The 22,503-nt window shown below is 33.4% G+C and overlaps 4 protein-coding genes across 4 annotated transcripts; 2 read left to right on the top strand and 2 right to left on the bottom strand.

Annotated features, from left to right (window-relative positions):
- Nucleotides 1-225: 225 nt before the first annotated feature.
- On the top strand, nt 226-4,253 carry LOC130828482 (uncharacterized). Its single transcript, XM_057694468.1, has 4 exons — nt 226-442; nt 569-679; nt 758-883; nt 4,051-4,253. Exons 1-4 carry the CDS (start codon nt 226-228, stop codon nt 4,251-4,253), a joined length of 657 nt encoding a protein of 218 aa, XP_057550451.1.
- A 1,258-nt stretch (nt 4,254-5,511) lies between these two features.
- LOC130828410 (uncharacterized) lies at nt 5,512-7,962 on the bottom strand. The gene is made up of 3 exons (XM_057694389.1): nt 7,817-7,962; nt 6,636-6,698; nt 5,512-5,802 (listed from the first exon to the last, which is right to left on the bottom strand). The coding sequence occupies exons 1-3, from the start codon at nt 7,907-7,909 to the stop codon at nt 5,650-5,652; spliced, it is 309 nt and encodes a 102-aa protein (XP_057550372.1). The 5' UTR covers nt 7,910-7,962; the 3' UTR covers nt 5,512-5,649.
- A 3,638-nt stretch (nt 7,963-11,600) lies between these two features.
- LOC130828409 (BTB/POZ domain-containing protein At2g13690) lies at nt 11,601-15,482 on the top strand. Its single transcript, XM_057694388.1, has 2 exons — nt 11,601-12,490; nt 14,407-15,482. Exons 1-2 carry the CDS (start codon nt 11,744-11,746, stop codon nt 15,343-15,345), a joined length of 1,686 nt encoding a protein of 561 aa, XP_057550371.1. The 5' UTR covers nt 11,601-11,743; the 3' UTR covers nt 15,346-15,482.
- Nucleotides 15,483-20,314: 4,832 nt separating this feature from the next.
- On the bottom strand, nt 20,315-22,217 carry LOC130828481 (protein FAR1-RELATED SEQUENCE 2-like). Its single transcript, XM_057694467.1, has 6 exons — nt 21,888-22,217; nt 21,549-21,805; nt 21,226-21,370; nt 20,649-20,739; nt 20,403-20,537; nt 20,315-20,345 (listed from the first exon to the last, which is right to left on the bottom strand). Exons 1-6 carry the CDS (start codon nt 22,153-22,155, stop codon nt 20,315-20,317), a joined length of 927 nt encoding a protein of 308 aa, XP_057550450.1. The 5' UTR covers nt 22,156-22,217.
- Between the last annotated feature and the right edge of the window lie 286 nt (nt 22,218-22,503).

Raw genomic sequence — 22,503 nt, 5'->3', positions numbered from 1 at the left:
CCTGAAGATTGGAGGAGGAGTACACTTATCCCTGTGTATAAAAACAAAGGTAACGCACAAGCTTGTGGGAACTATAAAGGGATTAAGCTTCTCAGCCACACAGTGAAATTGTGGGAAAGAGTGATAGAGAAGAGAATCAGACAAGAGGCGGTGATTAGGGAACACCAATTTGGTTTTATGCTAGGGAGATCAACCACTTAGGCTATATATGTGCTTAGAATACTAATGGAAAAATATAGAAAAAAGAAAAAGGATTTGCATATGGTGTTTATAGATCTCGAGAAGGCTTATGATAGCATACCGCGATATATTATCTGGGAGAGCTTGGAGAAAAAGGGAATCTCGCAGAGCTATTTTGATATTATACGAGACATATATGATGGAACAACAACTAACATACAGACACCTGTAGGGATTACAAGGTCCATTCCAGTTAGAGTAGGTTTGCATCAAGGATCGACAGTAAGCCCTTTCCTTTTTGCAATCATCATATATGAGCTTTCCAAGTCTATCTAGGAAACTGTGCCATGGTGCATGTTATTCTCCGACTATATAGTATTGGTCGCAGAATCTAGCGAGGAGGCTAATACCAAATTAGATGAGTGGAGGGCGGAACTAGAAAGTAAAGGGCTCCGTATTAGTCGTACAAAAACAGAATATTTGAGATGCAATTTCAGTGGCAAATAGCAAGATGATAGCCAAGAAGTGACCATTGAAGGAGATGTAGTTACTAAGACGACCAAGTTTGAGTATTTAGGATCTGTTATCCAGAGTAATGGGGAGATTGATGAAGATGTAACACACCGTGTACGAGCAGGTTGGCTTAAATGGCGAGCAGCCACCGGAGTGTTATGTGATAAGAAGTTCCCGGCTAGACTGAAAGGTAAATTCTACAAGTTGCCATTAGGCCAGCATTGTTGTATGGGTCAGAGTGTTGGCCCATAAAGAAGATCTACGAACAAAAGATGGAAGTAGCAGAGATGCGAATGCTGAGGTAGATATGCGGTAAAACGATGATGGATAAGATCAAAAATCAGGAGTTTAGAGAGAAGTTAGGGGTTTCTCTACTATCTGCTAAGATACGCGAAAATAGACTAAGATGGTTTGGGCATGTGCAAAGAAAACCAATAGAGGCTCTCGTCAGAAGGATAGAAACCATTATTGTAACACCCTGTTAAAATATCGAAAAAAAAATATAATTATTTAATTTAATTAATTATTAGATTATTTAATTTAATTAGTTATTTGATTGTTTAACTATTTAACTTAAATTAATTATTTAAGTGGTACGCGCGTGTTATCGCGTAACAACTTTTTGTCTAACAATTAAACCAAACAATTAATTAATTAATTAATTAAAAAAAATAATAATAATTTGGGGAAGGGGGAGCCCGTTGTGAATGACTTTTGGGGAGTTTGTAACTCCTCCCTTAATGCTAATTAAGGGGGTAATTAGTTAGGCTTTAAGGAGTGAAATTAAGGCTGATAATTAAGCCTTACTTTGAATTTTTACTCACAACAAAAAAATCAGAAAATTTTCTCTCATTTTGTCTCAAAATTTTTGTCCAAGACGGAGTTATTGAGATAAAAAGTGAGGAAAATTCTTAAGTTGAGTTTTGGAGTTCAATTGTATTATTCAATCTTCAATCCTTTAAATTGTAAGTTTTGAAATTTTAACAATTTAATCAAAGTTTTGTTTTTATTTGTATTAAAAGAATTATTATTCTTAGTTTTATTTTGGTTATTTTCATAAATTACACATTTCTTTAACAAAAATTTAATTTGTTAGAAGGAATTGTGTTTATGTGTATGTTGTTTTTTTTTTTTTTTTTTTTTTTTTTTTTAGTTTTCAAGATTTATAATTCTTTAACAAAAATTTGATTTGTTAGAAGAATTATGTCATGAGTTATTTTGTATAATTCTTTTCCCATGATTTACAATTCTTTAACAAAATTTAATTTGTTTGAGGAATTTTTGTCATGATGTTTTTATATAGTTCCATGATTTATAATTCTTTAACAAAAATCTTGATTTTGTTAAAAAAATTAAATTCATGAGTTATTTTTTATAGTTTCTGTGATTTATAAATCCTTAACAAAATTTAATTTGTTAAAAGGATTAAGTCATGATTTTTTTTATATAGCTTCCATGATTAGTAATTCTTTAACAAAATTTAAATTTGTTTTAAGAATTATATTCATGGTGATTATAAATAAGTTCTTATGATTTATATTTCTTTAACAAAATTTTAATTTGTTAGAAGGAATTTAAATATATGGATCAATTTATATAGACACTCATGAGTTTATAACCCTTTAACAAAATTTAATTTGCTTGAAGGATTGTGTTTATATATCTTGATTGAAGAAATTGTTTTTTTATAGATTGTGATTCTCTAATAAAATCTTAATTTGTTAAGAGAATTAAATGTTGTGGATTTATTTTATTTAATCATCACAACTTAAGAGTTCATGACTTTTCTTTTATGTTAAAAGGAAAAAAAAAATAATTTATGATTTATGGGAATATTTTAATTTGATGATTCCTCATGTCTTGATTATGAATTGGGTTAATAATGAAGTTTTGTATATGAGCAGATGTATATATATATATTGAGTTGTGTAAGTGTTAAGAGTTTTGGTTGGTTCACTATTGAGATTCAATTAGTAGTAGTGAATGTGGGTTTGTATATATGGTGGTTTAGTCATGTAATTATAAGGATGAGACTAAAAGGATTTAATGATTTAAATAATAATAATAAAAAAATCGGGATAGGAGCTACTGTCTCGGCAATCGCGTCCCGATCCGGGATGTTGAGTGTGTTTTGTTGTCGTTTCATTTATCCGTTGTACTCAAAACTTGTTAAACGCTAAAATTAATTAAAAATAGTAAACGGATGTGAAATTTGGTACCCTATTGATGCCTTTCGGACACAATGGCGAAGTCGGATTTTCCGTTTAAATTTTCTAAACTATCCAAAATGGTCGTTTAAGTTACTGGTTGGATTTTAAATTTTGGAAATTTTGAAATTTGGGTGGAATCATTTAAAATTATAAAGTTTTAGTAGTGCCTTAAATATATGGAGTGGATTAGATGTGTAAACACGTTCTAATACGCGATTTTTGTATGTGTGTTGTGTTTAGGACCTCGATTTATAAGAGGTTGAGATTCAAATCGCGAAGCGCTTGAGTTGCTTTAATCGTGCTACTAAGGTACACGCTTAGGCCATACATTTTTAACCTGTTATGTATTGTAATGTTGTACTCATTCTATATTGTGATGTTTTATATCACGTAAGATTTAGACCCCAAAATAATTCGTAAAGAGTTTAAATTGGAATTTAAGGATGATTGTGTAGTTACCCAAATGGGGCTATTTAATTGGAATTGGGATACCATTGTTATTGTTCCCATGACAGTTTTGGATCATTACGGTCACCATGGGGGTATGCATACTTTTGCCTTTGATGACCCGAACAGGACGGGCAACGTCTTAGGTCGAAGGTTGCCTTAGGATTAGCTCTCCCTTGTGTATTCCTCCAAAATTTTGAGAATACTCTGTTGACCCGAAATGGACGGGCAACGACATGAGTTGGGGTTTGGAAAGTCAAATATGACATTTAACTAATAGAGCCTTCGCATGCTAGGATGAACTCATTGCTTGTGTGTAACTTATATAATACTTTGTATGTTATCTCTGACGTGTATTGTTATGTGCTTTGGAACCTGCAATGATGTTGTCATTCGATGACTAGTAGGTTAACTTGCAGGTGGGGACTAATGTGTGAGGACTCTTCTAATAGAACTCGTAGTCGAGCTGACTATTGTGCCCTAAATTACTTTTAGAATTTTATCCATCCAAACCTTATTTTCTTTTATTTCAGTAAGTACATTTTGAATGGAATTGTATTTGGTTTGAAGAGGCCAGTAGGTTCTCAAGTTGTAATTTTAGACTTCCGCTGTTTTGTTATGTCTTCATTACTATTTTACTTCTTTACCACTAGAACGTCGTCGGTCCTAGAAATGGTTTAATTTAATGTCCAATGTGTAGACCAGAATTCATATTTGTATGAATTTATCCGGTTCACTTTAACCTGGGCTATTACAATTTTAGTGGAGGGTAAGAGGAGTCGAGGAAGACCTAAGAAAACGTGGGTTGAGCAAATTAAGGACGACTTGAGTCAACTGTGCCTCTCCGAGGACCTGACTAGGGATAAGAATAGTTGGAAACGCCAGATTCACATTCTAGACTAGTAAAAGTCTCTTTAGTTGTCTCTCTTGCCTTGATGCTTAGCTGTTTACTTAGTTGCCCCTATTCTTTTTGAACCCATCGGGTCTATTATTTTATCCCAACCTTTGTTTTGGCTATTGTAGTTCTTCTACAGGTAGTTTTTGATCTCCAAGCAACAGTGCTTAATCAAATCCTCTCTATACAGAGCTCTCACCTTCTGGGGGTAAAATTAACCGCTTTCCTCTAGTATTCCCTCTCAAGGGAGTACGGGTATGGATTGTCCGTCACCTTTCCTCACCCAAACCCTGTTTTTGAGCGCAATATTAGGTTGATGATGATGATGATATTTCACCAAAGCTTACATAATAAAATCTTTTGCTTAAAAAGCTTACCTTTTCAAATTTTCATTTTCCTACTGATCCTCTTTGACTCTACAGTCTATACTAGTAGTCTAATAGTTTGTGTTCTTAATCTGCCTTCTCTTTTGTGTGTATAATGTTTGATGCTCAAATATTTTTGTTGTTGATGTTTTCACAAGTTCAGGACTAGGGATGGTCTTGAACTCTTGAGTCCACTTCTGGGTCTAAACCCTTTGAACGCGCTCTTATTTTTAGGGTCTAGGTTTGCCTTTTTTAGATCTTTTGAGATTTAGTGAATTGGGTCAAGAAAATAAATGGGTTTGAATTTCAGGTCATCAGACTTAGATTCAACCTATATCCTCTCTCTCTAGATCCACCTTAGATTCGGACCCGCTAGATCAGTCTCAGATTCGACAAACTCGCTCTAAACCTGACTTGTTATATAACTAAAAATTATTTCTAAAATCGTTTTAAATCTATTTTTATATTTAATTGGAATCAATTTAGATTTATACACAATTTACAGAGTTATTTTAGTATTAATGAAGCTTTTGCAATGTAAAAAAAAAATTTAAACATGACTAATTAAATTAAGACCTATTTAAGACCCTAGACTCCTAAAGGCCTTAATTCGAATTGATATGTGAAGTTGTGAAATTGGACAATTTTTAGACTTAAAATGTCAACTTTGTGACTAAAAAAACCAATCACAAAGTTAAAATTTGCAATTCAACTTTTAAGTCTTTTAGTTCCTAACAATATAAATATCCTTCAAGATCTCCTAGTATTAAATGTATACATTAAGCTACGATATTATATCCACTTTGGTGAAAAGTCAAGATCTCCTAAAATTGTTTCTAGTCTTTGACTTGAAATGACTTGGTTTAAAGAAATTCTCATGAGGCATATAAAAAGAACAAAACTTTGTTGCTTAATATAGATTATAGTAAACCCAAAATGAAAGATGTTGTGATAATATGTACAAAGAAAGCCTTGGCCCTAGCTAGGGGGTACAAAACTAGATAAACAAAACAAAAACTAAAAGGTACTTTAAAAAAACTTAAAATGGGGCAGTTAGAACCTCTCTCAATGCCTCCATTCTAAATTGTTGATTATTGTAAGATGGATATAATTTATTTTCTTCATCTAAATAATCACCCATTGATGCTGCATAAGTATCTCTGCTTGTCACCATTGTTATTGGCTCCATACCCTACAATAATAAAAATTATTTTAATTTAAAAAAATAATTTAATTTTGATAGTGATAACCAAATATATTCAGATATATGATAATAGTTTAAAATTAAACATACGTGTATAATACTCGATCACTCGTATGGATGATCGAGGGGATCACTTAGTCTTTTCCGATAAAAGTGAGTTTACACTAGGGACCGACCCTTAGCTCCTTATTTCTTATTTGCTATTATACTTGAATGGGTGTTCAATGGGTCTAGCCCTCCATTTTCAGCTTTATCCGACCTGTTTTTAGAAGGGCTTTGCAAGGACCGAGCCGAAAATGAGTCGGGCCAAAAACGGGCTCTATTATACTTAAATGAAACGGGATATAAAAGGGCTCAATAAGGGTCGGAAACGGGCCTTTGCAAATAACATAATTAATGAATAATTTAATATTATAAATGACAATGTCAATAGAGATTATTAATATTTTTTCAATTTAATTATTATAAATGATAATTTTTAGTAATAAAAAGAGTTGGGTCGGGTTTTCAAAGCCCGACCCATTTAAAGCCCATATTATATCTAACGGCCTTTGTTCAACTCGGCCCATATTTATTTAAGCCCGACCTGTATCCGGCCTAGTGATTTGCTTACGATATTGTGATGATTACTAAGACTAAGGAACTCAATACGAGACTAGAGTATTGAAGGGTGACTTTAAAAGGAAAAGAGTTGCCAATTAAGCTAAAACAGAACACTTATTATAAAATTGTTATTTTCTAAAACATATTTTACATAAAAAATAAAAATATAATATTCGATAGTCAAATAATTAGAGTTAAGTAAAGTTCCAAAATATTACCTGAGTAAAAATTTGACTGGCGTCTTCTATAGTCATCGTATTTAACACGTATAAAGCCGCATCCTACAACATATTTTGTCACTTCAATTATTACCATTTTAACATGACCATTCTAACTATCACAAAAATTTGATACTCGATTTTATCATATCACATAAAACTAAGAGAATTTTTTGTCGTAATACGAGCAAATTCAAGAATATAATATATAGAGGAATATTAAATATTATCATTTAAATATAGAAAATTTTTTTAGTCATATAATGCAAATAAAAAATGTAAAAACATTAAATTAGCAAAATTATTAGATTAATTTGCAATTAAATAATTGATAATAAATTAGTGAATAAGTCCCAAATCAATGGAAAAGCCAAATGCAAATTTTTGGACTTTATATTAGAACATACTAGGAGCAATATACTATCTTCGTATTTTTTTTTTCCTATTAAATATCTTTTTTTCAATTGAGAGAATTACTATATTAAATCACACAAGTTATAATATCATTAAATTTTATACTCTTTATTAATAGCATTATTTCCATTTAGTCCTATTTGTCAATGCAAGTATGCGACTTTTAAACTTTTATTCGTAGCATTTTACAATACATAATTTATTTTCTACAATTAAAAACGAAAAATGCAATTGTATTATTCAAATTCAATATTATAGATGGTATCTATTTACTTAACATTTTCAAAATTTAATATTTGGCTCAATCCACATTGTATTAAATGCCTGTAAAATAATTTAACTTTATATTTCCAAATTTAAATTTGTCAACTATAACATACATAAATCATATACTCTGATCTAATCAAATTTAATATACACAACATTTTAATTTGAATCAAGAATACTTTGCGCATTACTGACTTAAAATTTAGCACTTTTAAAAATTACAGTCAATATTTATTTTTTACGAATTACAGCCACGAAGGTATTAAAATTTACAGGTTCAAGCAAAAAACACACAATTCCGACTATTAAATCTAAAATCCCAACCATCAAAATGATCGAAATTCAGTATTTTGACTTCAATCTGTAAACTTTAATACTTTAATGATTATTCGCAAATTATTCTTAAAACATTGAGGCTGTAATTCAAAAAATATTAAAGTTCAAGATTATAATTCGTAAATTATTCTTAAAACAAATATGCACAACGAAAAAAAACGTACCCTTGCAGATTGAATTTGTCGGAAATTAAGAGTTCGAGGCTCGGTTTCAATGGATGATTTCCTATCAATCCTCATAATTGATACTTCTCCCATTTCTTTCTTCAATATTCCATAACAAATGGGTCGGATCTCGGATAAAACATGGGTCATTATTTACACAACACTCCATATATATATATATATATATATATATATATATATATATACTACCAATCACACCAGATTATTAACGGCAAAACTACTTGAGCCGGTTAACCAATTTCTTACGTGGCAAAATCTTGTGTGGAGTAAGTGGCAACCTAAGATGGGATGAATTATACACGTGGTAATCATAAGAATTTTAAATAATTTCATGATCTTAAGTCATATTTTCAGTGATCAGTTGTTCTTAAACACCTTTTTATATCGTGTTTAACGAATTATATATATATAAATTTTACCTGATTAAAAATATGACAAAATTTATATTATAAAAATAAGAAAAAGATGAATAAAATAAAATCACACTTAATTATTTTTTTGTATACTAGCTAATATCATAAAATAATAAACAGTGTAAAAATTTATTTTTAGAGCAGAAGTATATCCAAGTTGTGTGGAATTTGATGACGGTGAAGGATTCCTAACTTTTTTGGACCGACATTAAATAGAATATTATTGATTTAATAAAGATTTTTTGTGCCTTGTTGTACTATGTTGCCTCGTATTGTACAAATTATATGAGGACACGAAATATTTATATAAAATAAATAAATAAATAAATAAATAAATAAATAAATAAATATTTCGCAAACGTAAAATGGTTAGCAAATTGAAGACCACAAATAATTGAACAAGACTTCCACTAGTGCCTATTTTTGTTACTCGTGTAACGTTTTCATTGTTGTGTACGTCCATTCCTAGTTGATTTCGTATACATATGTACCAGAATTTATTTTTTAATATTTCTCAAAAATAATTATATATAATACTTTTTATTTTGAGATTGTATATTAAAAGGAAGGGATAACGGGTATTTTAGTGAAATATTATAGGCGAGGTTATGTTTTTTTATGAAGTAATTATAAGTTTTAATGTAAAAAGGGAAATAAATTGCAATTTTAGGTTTTCGTAGAATATTATAGGTAAAGTTATATTTAATGTAATGTTACAATGCAAACTCATTATAATAAACTAAAATAATACTTCCTTCAGTCTCTAATCAAATGCAATATTGTTACATTATTTGTAAGAAAGAGTTAGTCGAGTGAAATCTTGTTACATTCATGTTTGTACTTTAATGTTACATTATTGTTATATTTTATTATCATTATTTTTTTGTCTTTTTATAGTGAATTACAAATCATAGTGATTGATTATGAATTTTAGGCCTAAGTTCCTAATTTATGTATTTATACATAGAATCATATGTACGGTGGTATCGATTAATTAATCACTAAGCACGAATTTTCATTTAAGACGACTTCACGGTGAAAAAATTTAAGTAGGGGAAAATGGCCCAACTAAATTAATTGAAATATTCATGTTTGTACTTAAAATATGCACTTTGATAGTTTAATGTTAAAATTGACACTTTATAAATCAAAACACTCACGTTTAAAGGAGCCGCTTTGTAGATATGTCAAACCTTGTATTTGAGATTTTGGTGGCTTATGGCAATCTTAATATCAAACTTTAATATGAAAACAACATTTGATTAGCCTAATGTGGTTATATGCAACTTCCACCTATATGAGACCCCTATTAGTATTTAGAATTTCACTGACTAGTATTATAAATTTTATGAATTTTCTTAATTTTTATCCAAAATAATCTTTATTAGCATTTCTATACGCAAAATCTGTCACAATAACATATATATATATATATATATATATATATATATATATATATATATATATATATATATATATATATATATATATATATATATTAAAACCATTTGTTCTTCTAATATAAAAGGAAAATAATAATTTTTATGTTGGGGTTTAGGGCACACGTCCATTCCGCCCCACCTCGATTGAATATGATCTTGGACATATCTCACAGTGAAATAGTTTTATATAAGTGTAAATTAAATATTGTTGGTAAATATTTTTTAACTTCTCTAGTAAATTCTTTTCCTCTTCCTTCCCTCCTTACAATTCAAAAAAACATGTATTGCTAATACTCACAATTCAAAGTTAATCACATGTTAATTAATAAATAATAGTGATTACCATTATGTAGTCTTAATTTACTAGTAAAATTAGTAAAACGACTCAATAAGTGACACAATGTAGATATAATTAATGTTATCCGAAAGAATTTGCATTAGATATCATACAACTACGTAAGTAGTAACTAAGTACACCATTTATCATTAGAATTTGATAGTGAAACATCTTGAAATATGAGTTTTATTATTGAATGTCGTTTATGTGAAGTTATTGATAGTACAATAATTGCAACTTGCATTATTTGTGATGGATTGGATCATGAGTTACTTTTGTATAATTCATTGATTAGGTACTTTTTATTTTATTTTAGAATAAAGAGTAACAATGAAAATTAAATTTTTATCAAAAGAATTAAAAAAAAGTCTAAAATAATTAGATTAATTCATAATTTTCACATTTTTTAGCCAACTCCAGTACAAATAAACTCTCCTTTTTACAAGAGTTTCAAACCACAAAGAATTGTTGTACTGATTAACCAACTTAATCAAGATTACGTATTTAAATTTGATTTTCGATTATCTTTAGAAGCATGTACAAAGAGGTTTTAGTGACTTGAAGAAAAATAATAGTGATGTAGAATCTTCAATTAAAAGCATTTGTACATATGTGTGTGCGTGCGTGTGTATGTGTGTGCGCGTGCATGCGTGTAAATTGGTATTTGCTCTTCCACAAAATGCAAAAGCAAAGTTTCAATAAGAATGTGAATTTCAGTAGTCCTTATAAACTTGATGTCCGCTCTTCCACAAATAATAGAATTTGCTCACAATTTGAGCAAATGTTTTGAGGCAAGGATGATGGATAAATTCATCTTCCTCTAAAGGTAAATGCAATGTTCGTTCGTGAGTTGTCCCAAATGACCTTGTTTGGTTACCGCGATAATTCCCTTAAAGAGTAAGACCGGATAATTGGTCCAAACCGCAAAACAAATTAAATCAAATTGTAATTTAATTATTTGATCTGATATGTGATTTAAGTTTGAATTTTCAATTAATATCTCAAAGTTAAAATTTTAAGAATGAAAACTTTATAATTTAAGATTTTTAGTTTTTTTATGAAAAATTATCTAAAATAATTCAATCTTTTCATGATTATCTTATAATAATCCCACCTATTAATTCATTTCAAAAAAAATCTCACATATTGATTAACATGAATAACTCTAACTTTAGGAGTACTTGCTTAAAGTAAACTTGGATTTTCCAATAATATGCTATAATAGGTAATTCACGAAAAAAATAAATTACAAATTAATATAAAATTAGAAAAAATTTTTGAAAATTTACATAAAAATTCTGAATAATAAAAAATTTATAATTTTTTCTACATTTTTGTAACATTCTTTTCAACATTTTTTTAATTTATCTTTGTTTTAAAAATTAAAATTACTATAACAAGTCATTCAGTTACAGCGTTTACTCTGTAATATAGGAAAATATCCTATAAATTTAGAATTATTCAAAAATAATTAATAAGTATAATTATTATTGAAAAATCATTAAAAAAGTTATATTATTTCAAGTTATATTTTTTATTTATTGTAATCCATATGGTCTTCAAGTATTCTTAACTTCAATAGTAATCACATTCATCATCACTCCTCTTTTTCTCTCTCTTTGTATGTGCCCCTTTACAACTCATATACAACCCTAAAATCAATCTAAACTCCCACTTCATTACTCTCTTTCTTTGATTTACAAACCCAAATTCAATGGATTCTTCAGCTTCTCACCGGAATCCTCAAAAGGGTCGTCGCCGGAAACCCATCACAAAGCCTTCATCATCTTCTTCATGGTGTTGCTCTTTTAAAAGCCCACCAAAATCACCTGAAACCCTTTCTTTATCTTCCTCTAAAACCCATCTTAAAATCGTGGGAACCACCTTTGAATCTCTCTCAAAATCGCTTAATTCTTTCCCTAATTCACCTCAGAGCTCTAAATCTGGGTTAAGTTTAGTGGGTAGGATTGACCCCCGTCGGATTCTCTCTCCGGGTAGGGTTTCTCCAATTGATTCTGAGATGATCCCACCAAAAATTAGTAATGTGTGTCAAGAGCAGGAACTGAGTCGTGAACTGGGTTCAACTCGGAGTGTGGGTTTGGGTGATGAGCGAGAAAATATGAATGCGGGTTCGGTTTCAGGTGCGGGTGAAGATGAAGATGATGATGATGCTGATGGGGTTGTTGAAGAGGGTGTTTTTGATGTGAGGTTGAGTTTAAAGGGGAAGAATGGAGGTGGGCTCTTAGTTTTGGAGTTAAATTCAAAAGTTTTAGGGGAAAATAGTAAACATTTTAGTGGTTTGATCAAGAATTCCAAAAGAAGGGGTGGGTTTTTTAGGATTGAGGTTCTTGAGGTTGAGAATTTGGGTGTCTTTAGGGAGACGATTGAGCTAATGTTTGAAGTAGATATCTCCAAAAAGCTTATTAAGTATGGGGCTTTTCGCGCTATCGACATTCTTGAGGTACATTATCCTAATATATTTTGATCACTTTAGGTGTGGTTAATGATATCTTTGAGCTTTGTTGTTGCTACTTTGTTTTAGAGATTAAAGGTTTTGGGTTATTCTATAAAATGATGAAAATTTCGATTTTGATCTTAAATTTATTTATCTTGTATAAATGTCAAGTAAAAGTGTGGATGCACATATACCCTACTCATATTTGATGTTAAATATTTTACTTGAAAATAATGAAGGTTGGATGAGATTCTAACACGTAGCCTCTTGTCACGGCTTATGATACTATGTCAAGAAACAACTCAACTAAAAACTTCAGTTGATGGTTGTAGCCCTAGGACATGTCATCATCATCATATCCAATATCCCGCTCGAGAGCAGGGTCTGGGTGAGGGAAGTTGACGGACAATCCATACCCGTACTCCCTTCACAAGGAGAACTAGAGGAAAGCGATTGATTTTACCCCAAATAGAAGAAACTCTACATAAGAGGATATAAGAGGATATGAGTGGCTAACGTTGTCCCGAGATAACACCTGCTTGCCGAGAAAGACTAGGTCTACATAAAATAACATAACAATAAAATACAAATAAAAGATAAAAGATAAATAAAATAAAGCCACGATAAGAGAAAAAAGAAATAAAAATGGAGTGAAGCTGGGATTGAGGCTTTGTCATTGTTGAATATATGATTTTGTAACACCGCAAAGAAAATGGGTGGAATAACTGGTTTAGAGAGGAGTGAAGCTGATTTGTGGCACATTTATTCGTAGGCTTGTTCTAAGACCAGAGAAACGAATTGTTGCACTCTCTTATTGGTTTGTAGATATTAGTTTGGCATGTTCCCTAAGCTCACATTTAGCCAACAATTGTTAATTAAATGCTAGAGTGGTGTATTATGATCTAGGTAGAGGGGTCGAAGTTTCCATATAAACACCACAAAAAGGATTTTAAGTGAAGACCAAGGTTTGCCCTGGCTTTAGTTAATTTGAGAAGTTTTTTTATGTTAACAAACCCGTTGGTATTGCGACTTAAATCTAGGGTTAAAAGAACTTATGGGTCAAATACACCATATATATTACATATCCCCATATATTTTAGGGTGGGTTCTTGCCAATCTTTGTCCACTCTTAGCTCCGCGTCCTATTGAAAAGTTGATATGCTATGGAGAATTTCCATGAAGTATTATAGTGTAGTACTAGCTGATTGAAATATTGTGGAAGTTTTGAAAGGACTTCTATTTCTTATATTTTTGGCATTTCAAGATCCTGCTATTTTATTGAGTCTGAAAAACCTAAAGATTTTCATTCTTAGTTATCAAGCTTCAGAAAACCCTTTACTGTTTACAAAGACATCAAGATGCTAGCTATCATCCTAACATGATTTTTTGGTATTGCTGTCATGAAACTTTATCACGCTGTAATTTCTGTCAAAAATAATTGATGTGGTAATCTCTAAACAGTTTCACACGCTTTTATTGTCGCTTGTCTATTATGTAAACATTCCTATGGAACAATTGAGAATTCATGTCGTATGGTTGTTCCAATATTCTTTTATGATACAGAATTTGGAATTGTTATGCAAAGATGGTGCATATGGTAGTTGATGGTTGTGCACCTTACTGATATACTGCTGGTGTTATTTACAATATTCTTGTATATCTTGATACGTGATAGAGTATAATGCATGTGGATCCTGTTGAGAAACATAACAAATATTAATGCTTTTATAACTTAACTTTATTACAAAAGGAAATCTGTGAACGAAGTTTATATTAGGACTGAAGACTTTCTTTGTTTAGGGATATGGGAGATTAAGTGTTTCTAGTTGAGCTTTGTTAGCATGTTCTTTTGGAATACCTAAAGCTTCCAAAGTTTTGGAAATCATTGATGGCTTCTATTTAACGGCCATTCTCTCCTGTAGGTATCAGCAAGCATAAAGTTCGACAGAGGTGTTTCCTCCTGCTTAAAGTATCTTGAGGCTGTTCCTTGGACTGAGGAAGAGGAGGAGAAGCTGAAGACTCTCTTCACAAGATTTAGGTTTGATGATGCTACTAATAACGAGATATTCTCTAGACTTAACCTTAATGACTCGAATTCTCCCCATGAGAATTTGGCTACCCAGATAGTCCGTTCCATCACCACTTGTAGCAATACCAAAACAAGAAACGAGCTTAAACCCATGGTTAAGGGTCTCTTATCTAAAAGCTCCGTTTACGAGAAACATGACTTTGACATCACAAAGGAAGATCTCTACTCCATCTGTCAATCTTGTCTATCTTGCCTAGTTTCCCTATTCCAGGAAGCCAGCGGCACTGCCCCTGTTAAGCAAGATGGCAATAAAAAGAACGAGAAATCCTTGATTGAATATATCGCATGGCAGGTTGAAAACATCACTTGGTTGTTAGAAATCTTTCTCGACCATCAGATTGCAGAAGATTTTGCCGAGTTGTGGGCTCATCAGAATGAATTGCTTGAAATGCACCAAAAAGCATCTCCCATGGTGAGATACGAACTAAGCCGTGTCTCAGCTGTTCTCTTTACTGCGATAGGAACAAGGAAGCTACAATGCCAGGCTGAATCGAGAATCGCACTTCTCTACTCATGGTTTAGTCCGATGCTTTTGGACTTTGGTTGGTTGCAGAGATGTAGAAAAGGATTGAACGTGAGGGAGTTAGAGGAAGCAATGGGTCAAGCCCTCCTAACACTTCCTTTGAAAAAGCAGTATGCATTGTTCATGGAATGGTTTAGATGTTTCTCGAAGCACGGGACTGAGTGCCCTAATCTTAGGAACGCTTTCCAAATTTGGTGGCGCAGATCGTTCTTAAGAGGGTCCGAAACTCCTGCAGTTGAGTCACGATAGGTGCGTTTATTTGTTAGTAGTTTTCCACGTTTCGTTTTTCCCCTCTTTGTGTAATGTTGCTATATTGTAGGTGTGGCTTTGTAGTGCAACTACTGTGTAAGTTTGTGTAGAAGTAGCTTCAGAGCAAGGCATTATTATTGAGCCTTGAGTTCTTTGCAAAGGTTGATTGTTTACGTTGTTCTGTGAAAAGAGAAAAGTATGATCTTGACACTTGACAATGGACATAATACCAAAAGTAATAGAGCTTGTAAACACAATTTTAAAGCACTCCTTGTTTATTTGCCATGAAAATTTAGGAGAGCTTCAAATGATTATTGATTCGTTGTAGATTCAAGATTAGTTGATGAGAAGCGATAATAAAACTTACTTTCTCGATCCTATTGAGTTTGTCTCAATCTTCATTAAAAGCATTTTTCTTAGGAACATTTCGTATTTAATTGTGATTATATTAAATAACATTATAATCATCCCTTTAAATTTGCTGTTGAAAGTCACATTTACTCTTACAAATATATGAAGGACAAGGCAGAGCACTCCATAGTAGTAAGGTTTGATCAGATTGATCCGAGCACAAATAAAACTCCATGGTGCTAATAGTATTACTTCCTCCGTTTTAAAATACTCAGCATCTAATTAAGATAAATTTGTGTCGGAAATATCAATAAATACTCCTATGATGAAACTAGTAAATTGTCTGATGGTAAAAGACATCTGACACAATCAGACAACACACACAGATTATGTAATGCTTCACATCAATCATCAATCAGCATGGCCTCAGCCTGGAAACACAGTGGCAGGCCCCGTTTCTGCTTTCCCTCGTGCAATCCTGCTTACATATTTTAAACTTTCCAATTCTTATAATTCGCCACCCTTTTCATTTTTTCGCCGCCCCTCTAGTAAATTACCATATTGCCCTTGGTATTTGAAAAAATTACAATTATGCCATTAAAGCTAAAATTTTCTATATAAACCACATTCACATTAAAAATACTCTCACCACAACAAAAAACCAACATACAAAAGCAAAATTTGGGAGCAAAAATTAAGTTCAATCCGGAATTTATCAATCGAGGTAAGTTATTTGTAATTAAATTTAAAAAAAAAAAAAATAGGAGTCGCCCAGATCTGGGCGAATCATATTTTTTTTATTTTTTTATTTTTTTTTTAATTTTTTCCGTATGTATTTTGTTAATTTTATTATTATTAATTTAATTATTATTATTATTGTATTGTTAATTTTTGTTAATATTAAATATATGTTAATGTTATTATTATTAATTTTATTATTATTATTGTGATTGTTAATTTTGAATTATTAAATATATGTTAATGTTGTTATTATTAATTTTATTATTATTATTGTTATTGTTATTTTTATTTATTATTAAATATATGTTTATGTTTTGTTTTATAAATTATTAGTTTAAATTTGTATGTTGTAATGTTTATTTATTTTTTTTTTAGTAAGTGTATATATATGTTATTTATATTTCACGGAAAAAAAAAAAAAAAGAAAATGAGTCGCCCAGATCCGGGCGGCTGGACCCCGGTTCAGTCGCCTAATTTTAGGCGACTGAACCGGGGTCCAGCCGCCCGGATCAGGGCGACTCATTTTCTTTTTTTTTTTTTTTTTTTTAATTTTTTGTATATTTTGGAGTAATAAATTTAAAAATTGAAATTAAAAAAAAAATTGATTATTATATATATATATATATATATATATATATATATATATATATATATATATATATATATATATATATATATATATATATATATATATATATATATATATATATATATATATATATATATATATATATTTATTTATTTATTTTTTTTTTTATTTTTTTTTATTTTTTCCTTATATTTCGGAAAAATATATTTAAAGTTTGAAATTTAAAAAAAAAACCTGATTTTTATTAATAAATTTATATATTTTTTTTAATAAAATGTTAATATTGTAAATAATTTATTTATTTATTTATTTTAAATTTGTTTTTTTTTTTTCCGTTTATTTAGGAATAATAATTTTAAATTTTGAAATATAAAAAAAAAACATGATTATTATTAATAATTTTATATATTTTTTTTAATAAAATGTTAATATTGTACTTAATTTTGGAAAAAAAAAAGGTGATTATTATTAATAATTTTTTTGTTTTTTTTTAAAAAAAGGTGATTATTATTATAAATATAATTTTTTTTATGTTATTACTGTTATTGTGATAGTTAATAATAATTTAATTTTTTGTTGTTATATAATTGTTTATGTTTGTATTATTAATTAATTATTTTGTTTTTTATGTTATTTTTTTCCATATTTTATTTATGATTATTATGTTTTTAGAAATATTATTATTTATAATATTGAATGAAACCGTAAAAAATTGTAGAAAATGGCTGGTAATCAAGGAAAAGGAAAGGGTTTTTTTAGGCAATTGTTGAGAGGTAATAGTTCTAGGCCTACCTTACTCAGAGGGGACCCGCATGAGAGGGGGGTCACGGGTTCTGCTAGGAGGGCTAGGCAGGAAGAGGCGGCCAGACACAGTGTGGCCCAAAGGTCGAGTATGCTGAACCAAGTGCGTACTCATTTTGATGACCAGGCTGATAGCCTCCAGAGTAGTTGGGGGGTTTATAGTGATGATGATAATGATGCTGATGATGTTCAGTTCCAAGCTCCTGAGCCTGCCCCATTGGACTGGACTATAGTTCGTGGCCCCGACGGCAGATTTGCCCGTGGCGGCCCGAGTTCTTCCGCCGCATCTGAGCGTGCAGGAGGAAGTTTTGTCGATAATGAGCCGCCACGGGGCAGGCCCTCACAGTCCACTAACACGGACTGGTTAGTGACATCACCCCAACCCGGGGGGCCGACAGATACGCGACTGATCCCTAGCTATGGCGGGCACATAGCTAAACTTATTTATGATGGCTCCGAGCATACGCCTCCGATTCTGGAGTGCCGTATTAGGAAGAGACCGGTGGAGTCCATCATCGGACTGAGGGATATGTCCGATGAGCTAGTCGATTTTCTACCTTCCACTTCCCTCGGTCGACTACCGGTCATTATGCACCAGCACATCGACTCTGCTTTGATATCGGCGTTCGTCGAGAGGTGGCAGCCGGATACGAACACCTTTCACATGCCCTGGGGAGAGATGACGATTATGTTGCACGACGTGCAACGCATATTGGGCATTTCTATTGATGGTTCTCTGCCGGCTGAGCCTTCGGAGGCGGAGTGGGAGGTTGGTATCACCAATCTGGTCGGCGAGCCTCTGTCTGAGCTTCGACGTAAAGGTTCATTCACCAGCGGATGCATAAGCGTTGCTGAACTGATGCGGCTGTGTCATAGGTCGCAGGCCTTGGATACCCAGACCACAGCGTACTACATGGCTGTCATCGGCTCTACCTTGTTGGCGGATAAGACCAGGACTGGCATGCGACCTCACCCGATAGTTGTCGTCAACGACGATGAACAGGACGTGGCCTGGGGTGCGGTGACCTTGGCGTTCTTGTACAGGCAGCTCGGAATGGCATCTAGGGCTGGTTGCAAGACCATTGCTGGATGCCTCACATTGCTCCAGACATGGATCTATGAGTACTTCCCCGCTTTCCGCCCTCATCCTCGCCGAAATGATGTGCCAAACATGACTAGGGCGGAGATGTGGACGCCGAAGAAAGTAGGTCGTGAGCTGGACAGGTTGATGGAGTTCCGCAAGGTTCTGTACTCAATGACAGAGACTCAGGTATTTCACATTACATTTTGTCATGCATGTTGTTTTTTATTTGTAGGAAATTTTTTTTAACTTGGCCTGTATGCAGGTTGAATGGACTCCCTACAGTTTTTCTGCTGCTGCGTTGCTGAATGAGCACCCACGCACCACAGTCATCGGGGGTATCACCTGCTTTGATATTGTGGAGGTGTATTTGCCGGAGCGGGCATTGCGACAGATTGGGTTCGTGCAGTCTATTCCTCCAGCTCCTATTAGACCAGCCAAGGCTCTTCGACCGGCACACGGAACCTACTCCGTGACCTTTCCTTCTTCTGCTGCTGCATTTGTGGAGGCGTGGAGTAGGTTCCCCTACAGTGCCCGCCTTGTAGAGTAGGGACTTCGACGGGCTACTGTTCCTTCAGAGATTGAACCTAATTACGTTGAATGGTTTAGAGTGTGCTCGCACCCGTACATATCCCGAGACGAATTGCTGGCTTCCGGTCCTGGTCCTGGTCAGAGCAGATCTGATTACGTGAGTTTTATTATCAATTTTTTTTCAAGTTTTTTTTTAATCAATTAATAACGCACATTGTCCTTTGTTGTTTTCAGTTCGCGAAAGAATGGGCCAGTCGATTCTCTCCAGTGGCAAGACTACCTACGCGGATTACGGATTTGAACTCCCGTCAACGACATGCGTTAGAAATATACCTTAATGATTGTAGAGATTTATATGATGAATGGCAAACTGATCAAGGGCAAGGCCCTGAATAGTCTGTACTGAAACTATTTTACATTATTTATTGCATTTATTTTCGTCAATGATTGCATTTAATTTACATAAATATACACACTAACCCACATCACACATATACATGTATATTTGTCTACCAGCATTATAAATTCCTCCTATTAATCAAAGAAATAAATAAATTGTTAACACCACACTGTAGTATAATTATGGATTATATACAACTTTTAATGAATGTCGTGTATAAATTCTATGGAGTATCTAAATTTACAGCATCATCAGCAGTGTTATTTGTTGGTGGGTGTGCCCCGCGTAGATTATTCCACAGCATAATCCTCGTAGTGAAATTTGTGTCAAGATCTTTCGCAAAATTGTCAGCTGCATGTTTCCAACGTGGGTGGATCGGCGGCAGAGGGGATGAATCGTCGTTCATAAAAAGTTGAACAAAATGATTTCGATTAACCCAAAGTATATGTATTAGTTTATTTACACTTCTCGCGGCCTATGCTTTTCTTAACGGAAGAATCAAACAGCTGTGTTGCGAATCACCGTCAGCAGAACCATAAAAAGCAATGGCAATGTTAAGAAACGTTGCTGCAGAGTAGAAAGCCATTGGTGCATCGAACCAGTGCATGAAAGGAGCAGGTCCATCGGTGTGTGAACCTACTCTGAATATTGACTCGTCTAGTGACTCCTGAGATAGATACAAAGTTAGGTATTGCGCTCTGTTTATTTGCATTTCCATACTCATAGCACGTCTTAAAAGAGGCCATGCTTCCTCGCCTCCCAGCTCTGTGACGGCAATTGCTCTAAATCCACAGTTACCATCACCTAACACATCAATCCAGTCGAACAAATAAGAAGGAAGCATGAATGGGATGTAATCAGGCCATGGAAACTGTGAGAAATCACGACCTCCTGGATCATCTACAATAAATGTAAATTAAGTTAATATGCGTAAATAACAAATAATTACCGGATAAGTTGAAACTGAACTTAATTCCTACTGAAGATTGCGTCTCTCGGCCACTAGATCTGCCACTTGATCTCCCGCGGGAAGAAGATCTAGACCCTCGACCACGAGAAGATGGTCGGCTATATTCAAATGAACTTTTTCTCCTTCTCATGTTTTTACTAGTGCTTGGTCTTCCCTTTCTCGGTGGACTAGCGTAAGGCTCAGGTATATCCGCACCATCTGGGTGTAATTCATATTCAAGTACCTCAGCCGTTCGGCGAACAAAAGCGGGATCAGATTTAAGGACTTCATCGACCAGAGATTCAAAGTACTCTTTGTCATTGGCGTTCGCGTTTCGTACTTCTTCATTGGGTTCGTCTCCTACCTCTGTGTACCTCAAAGTACTCCAGAATTCATGAATGTCATCCAAGTACAAAGCACCATGTGAAGTACACAACCGCATTTGTTCAATACAAAATCACCCATTTCTAACATGCGGTTAAACTCATTCTGGATTTGCTCCAAGGCATAGAGAGACACGTGGCGATATAGAGGTCTAAAGAAATACTGTCGTAGCGTTCTTGGTACAGAAGTCATGGATTCCTGTAGCGATTGTCGGATTTTAGCTTGTTGATTTGTAATCTGTGCGTGCGCCCTTTTGAAAAGGGTATCGAATGAGCTATTACCGCTACCAAGGTAATACTTAAAAGACGAGTGTTGGCTTTCCACTCTGCTGGTAGTATGGTTACCCAAGTGTAAACAATCATTCGTCCACGCACGCACGCACAAATTTCTCTCTAAGTGGAATCCATGTTCCAGTCAAATACCGAACGACCCTTCGGTTCCTAACCGACCACGTACTGACGATCCCTTCCCATCTCTTTTCATATTCCCGGATTGTAGCACTTTCAACCAAGGGGTTCCATCTACTTTTCCTGAATAACTGCCCTTGTTGATTTTTCTTGCCGCCGCACAACTTGTCCACCATGTTCTCAACATCGTTGCCAATATGCCAGGTGCATAACAAATGACGTACATCTACATTAAACAAAACAGTGAACGTAATTAAGACATTATCAATAGATATAACCACAATAATGAACTCACAAAGCGTTTTTACCTGGGAAGACGTCACGAATAGCTGCAGATAAACCTTCGTCACGATCGGTTACAATGACGCTAGGAGTCTGAGCAGTGCCGAAAATATCTCTCAATCCCTGCAGCACCCACGAGTACGACACAGCCGCCTCATCTCGCATCAAACAAAACGCAACCAAGAAGTTGTGATTTGTTGGCGTCATTCCGATCACTTCACATAGTGGCCACTTCGGTTTGTTCGTTTTGTACGTTGTATCTATCAGCACAACATACGGCCACGTACGTATCATTTGGATTGAAGTAGGATTTGCAATTAAAAGTCTGCTCAAGTGCCCGTCATTATCCAACTCTGTCCAGACCACATAATTATGTTCTTTGGCCATATGAAGACAGTGTTGAAGGGGAGTCCTGCCCTCCATTTCATCTCTCCTTATTGATTGCCTAATATTATATATCTGATTCATACTAGCATAAAACCAGGAAAATTATCTCTAATAGAATTCATAATAAAGACCGGTTGCATTCCGGTTGCACTAAGCTGTCGTATGTGCTCCCGAATATCTACATTAATCCTCGCCCTTACATGACCATCTCTGTACACCAAGAACGGGTGGTTATGTTTTCCCTTTTCACCAGGA

This window comes from Amaranthus tricolor, chromosome 12 (genome assembly GCF_026212465.1).
Source record: "Amaranthus tricolor cultivar Red isolate AtriRed21 chromosome 12, ASM2621246v1, whole genome shotgun sequence".
In the NCBI taxonomy this organism is placed as follows: domain Eukaryota; kingdom Viridiplantae; phylum Streptophyta; class Magnoliopsida; order Caryophyllales; family Amaranthaceae; genus Amaranthus; species Amaranthus tricolor.
The sequence above is the reverse complement of the archived record's forward strand: the minus strand, read 5'-3'. Positions and strand labels throughout refer to the sequence as shown.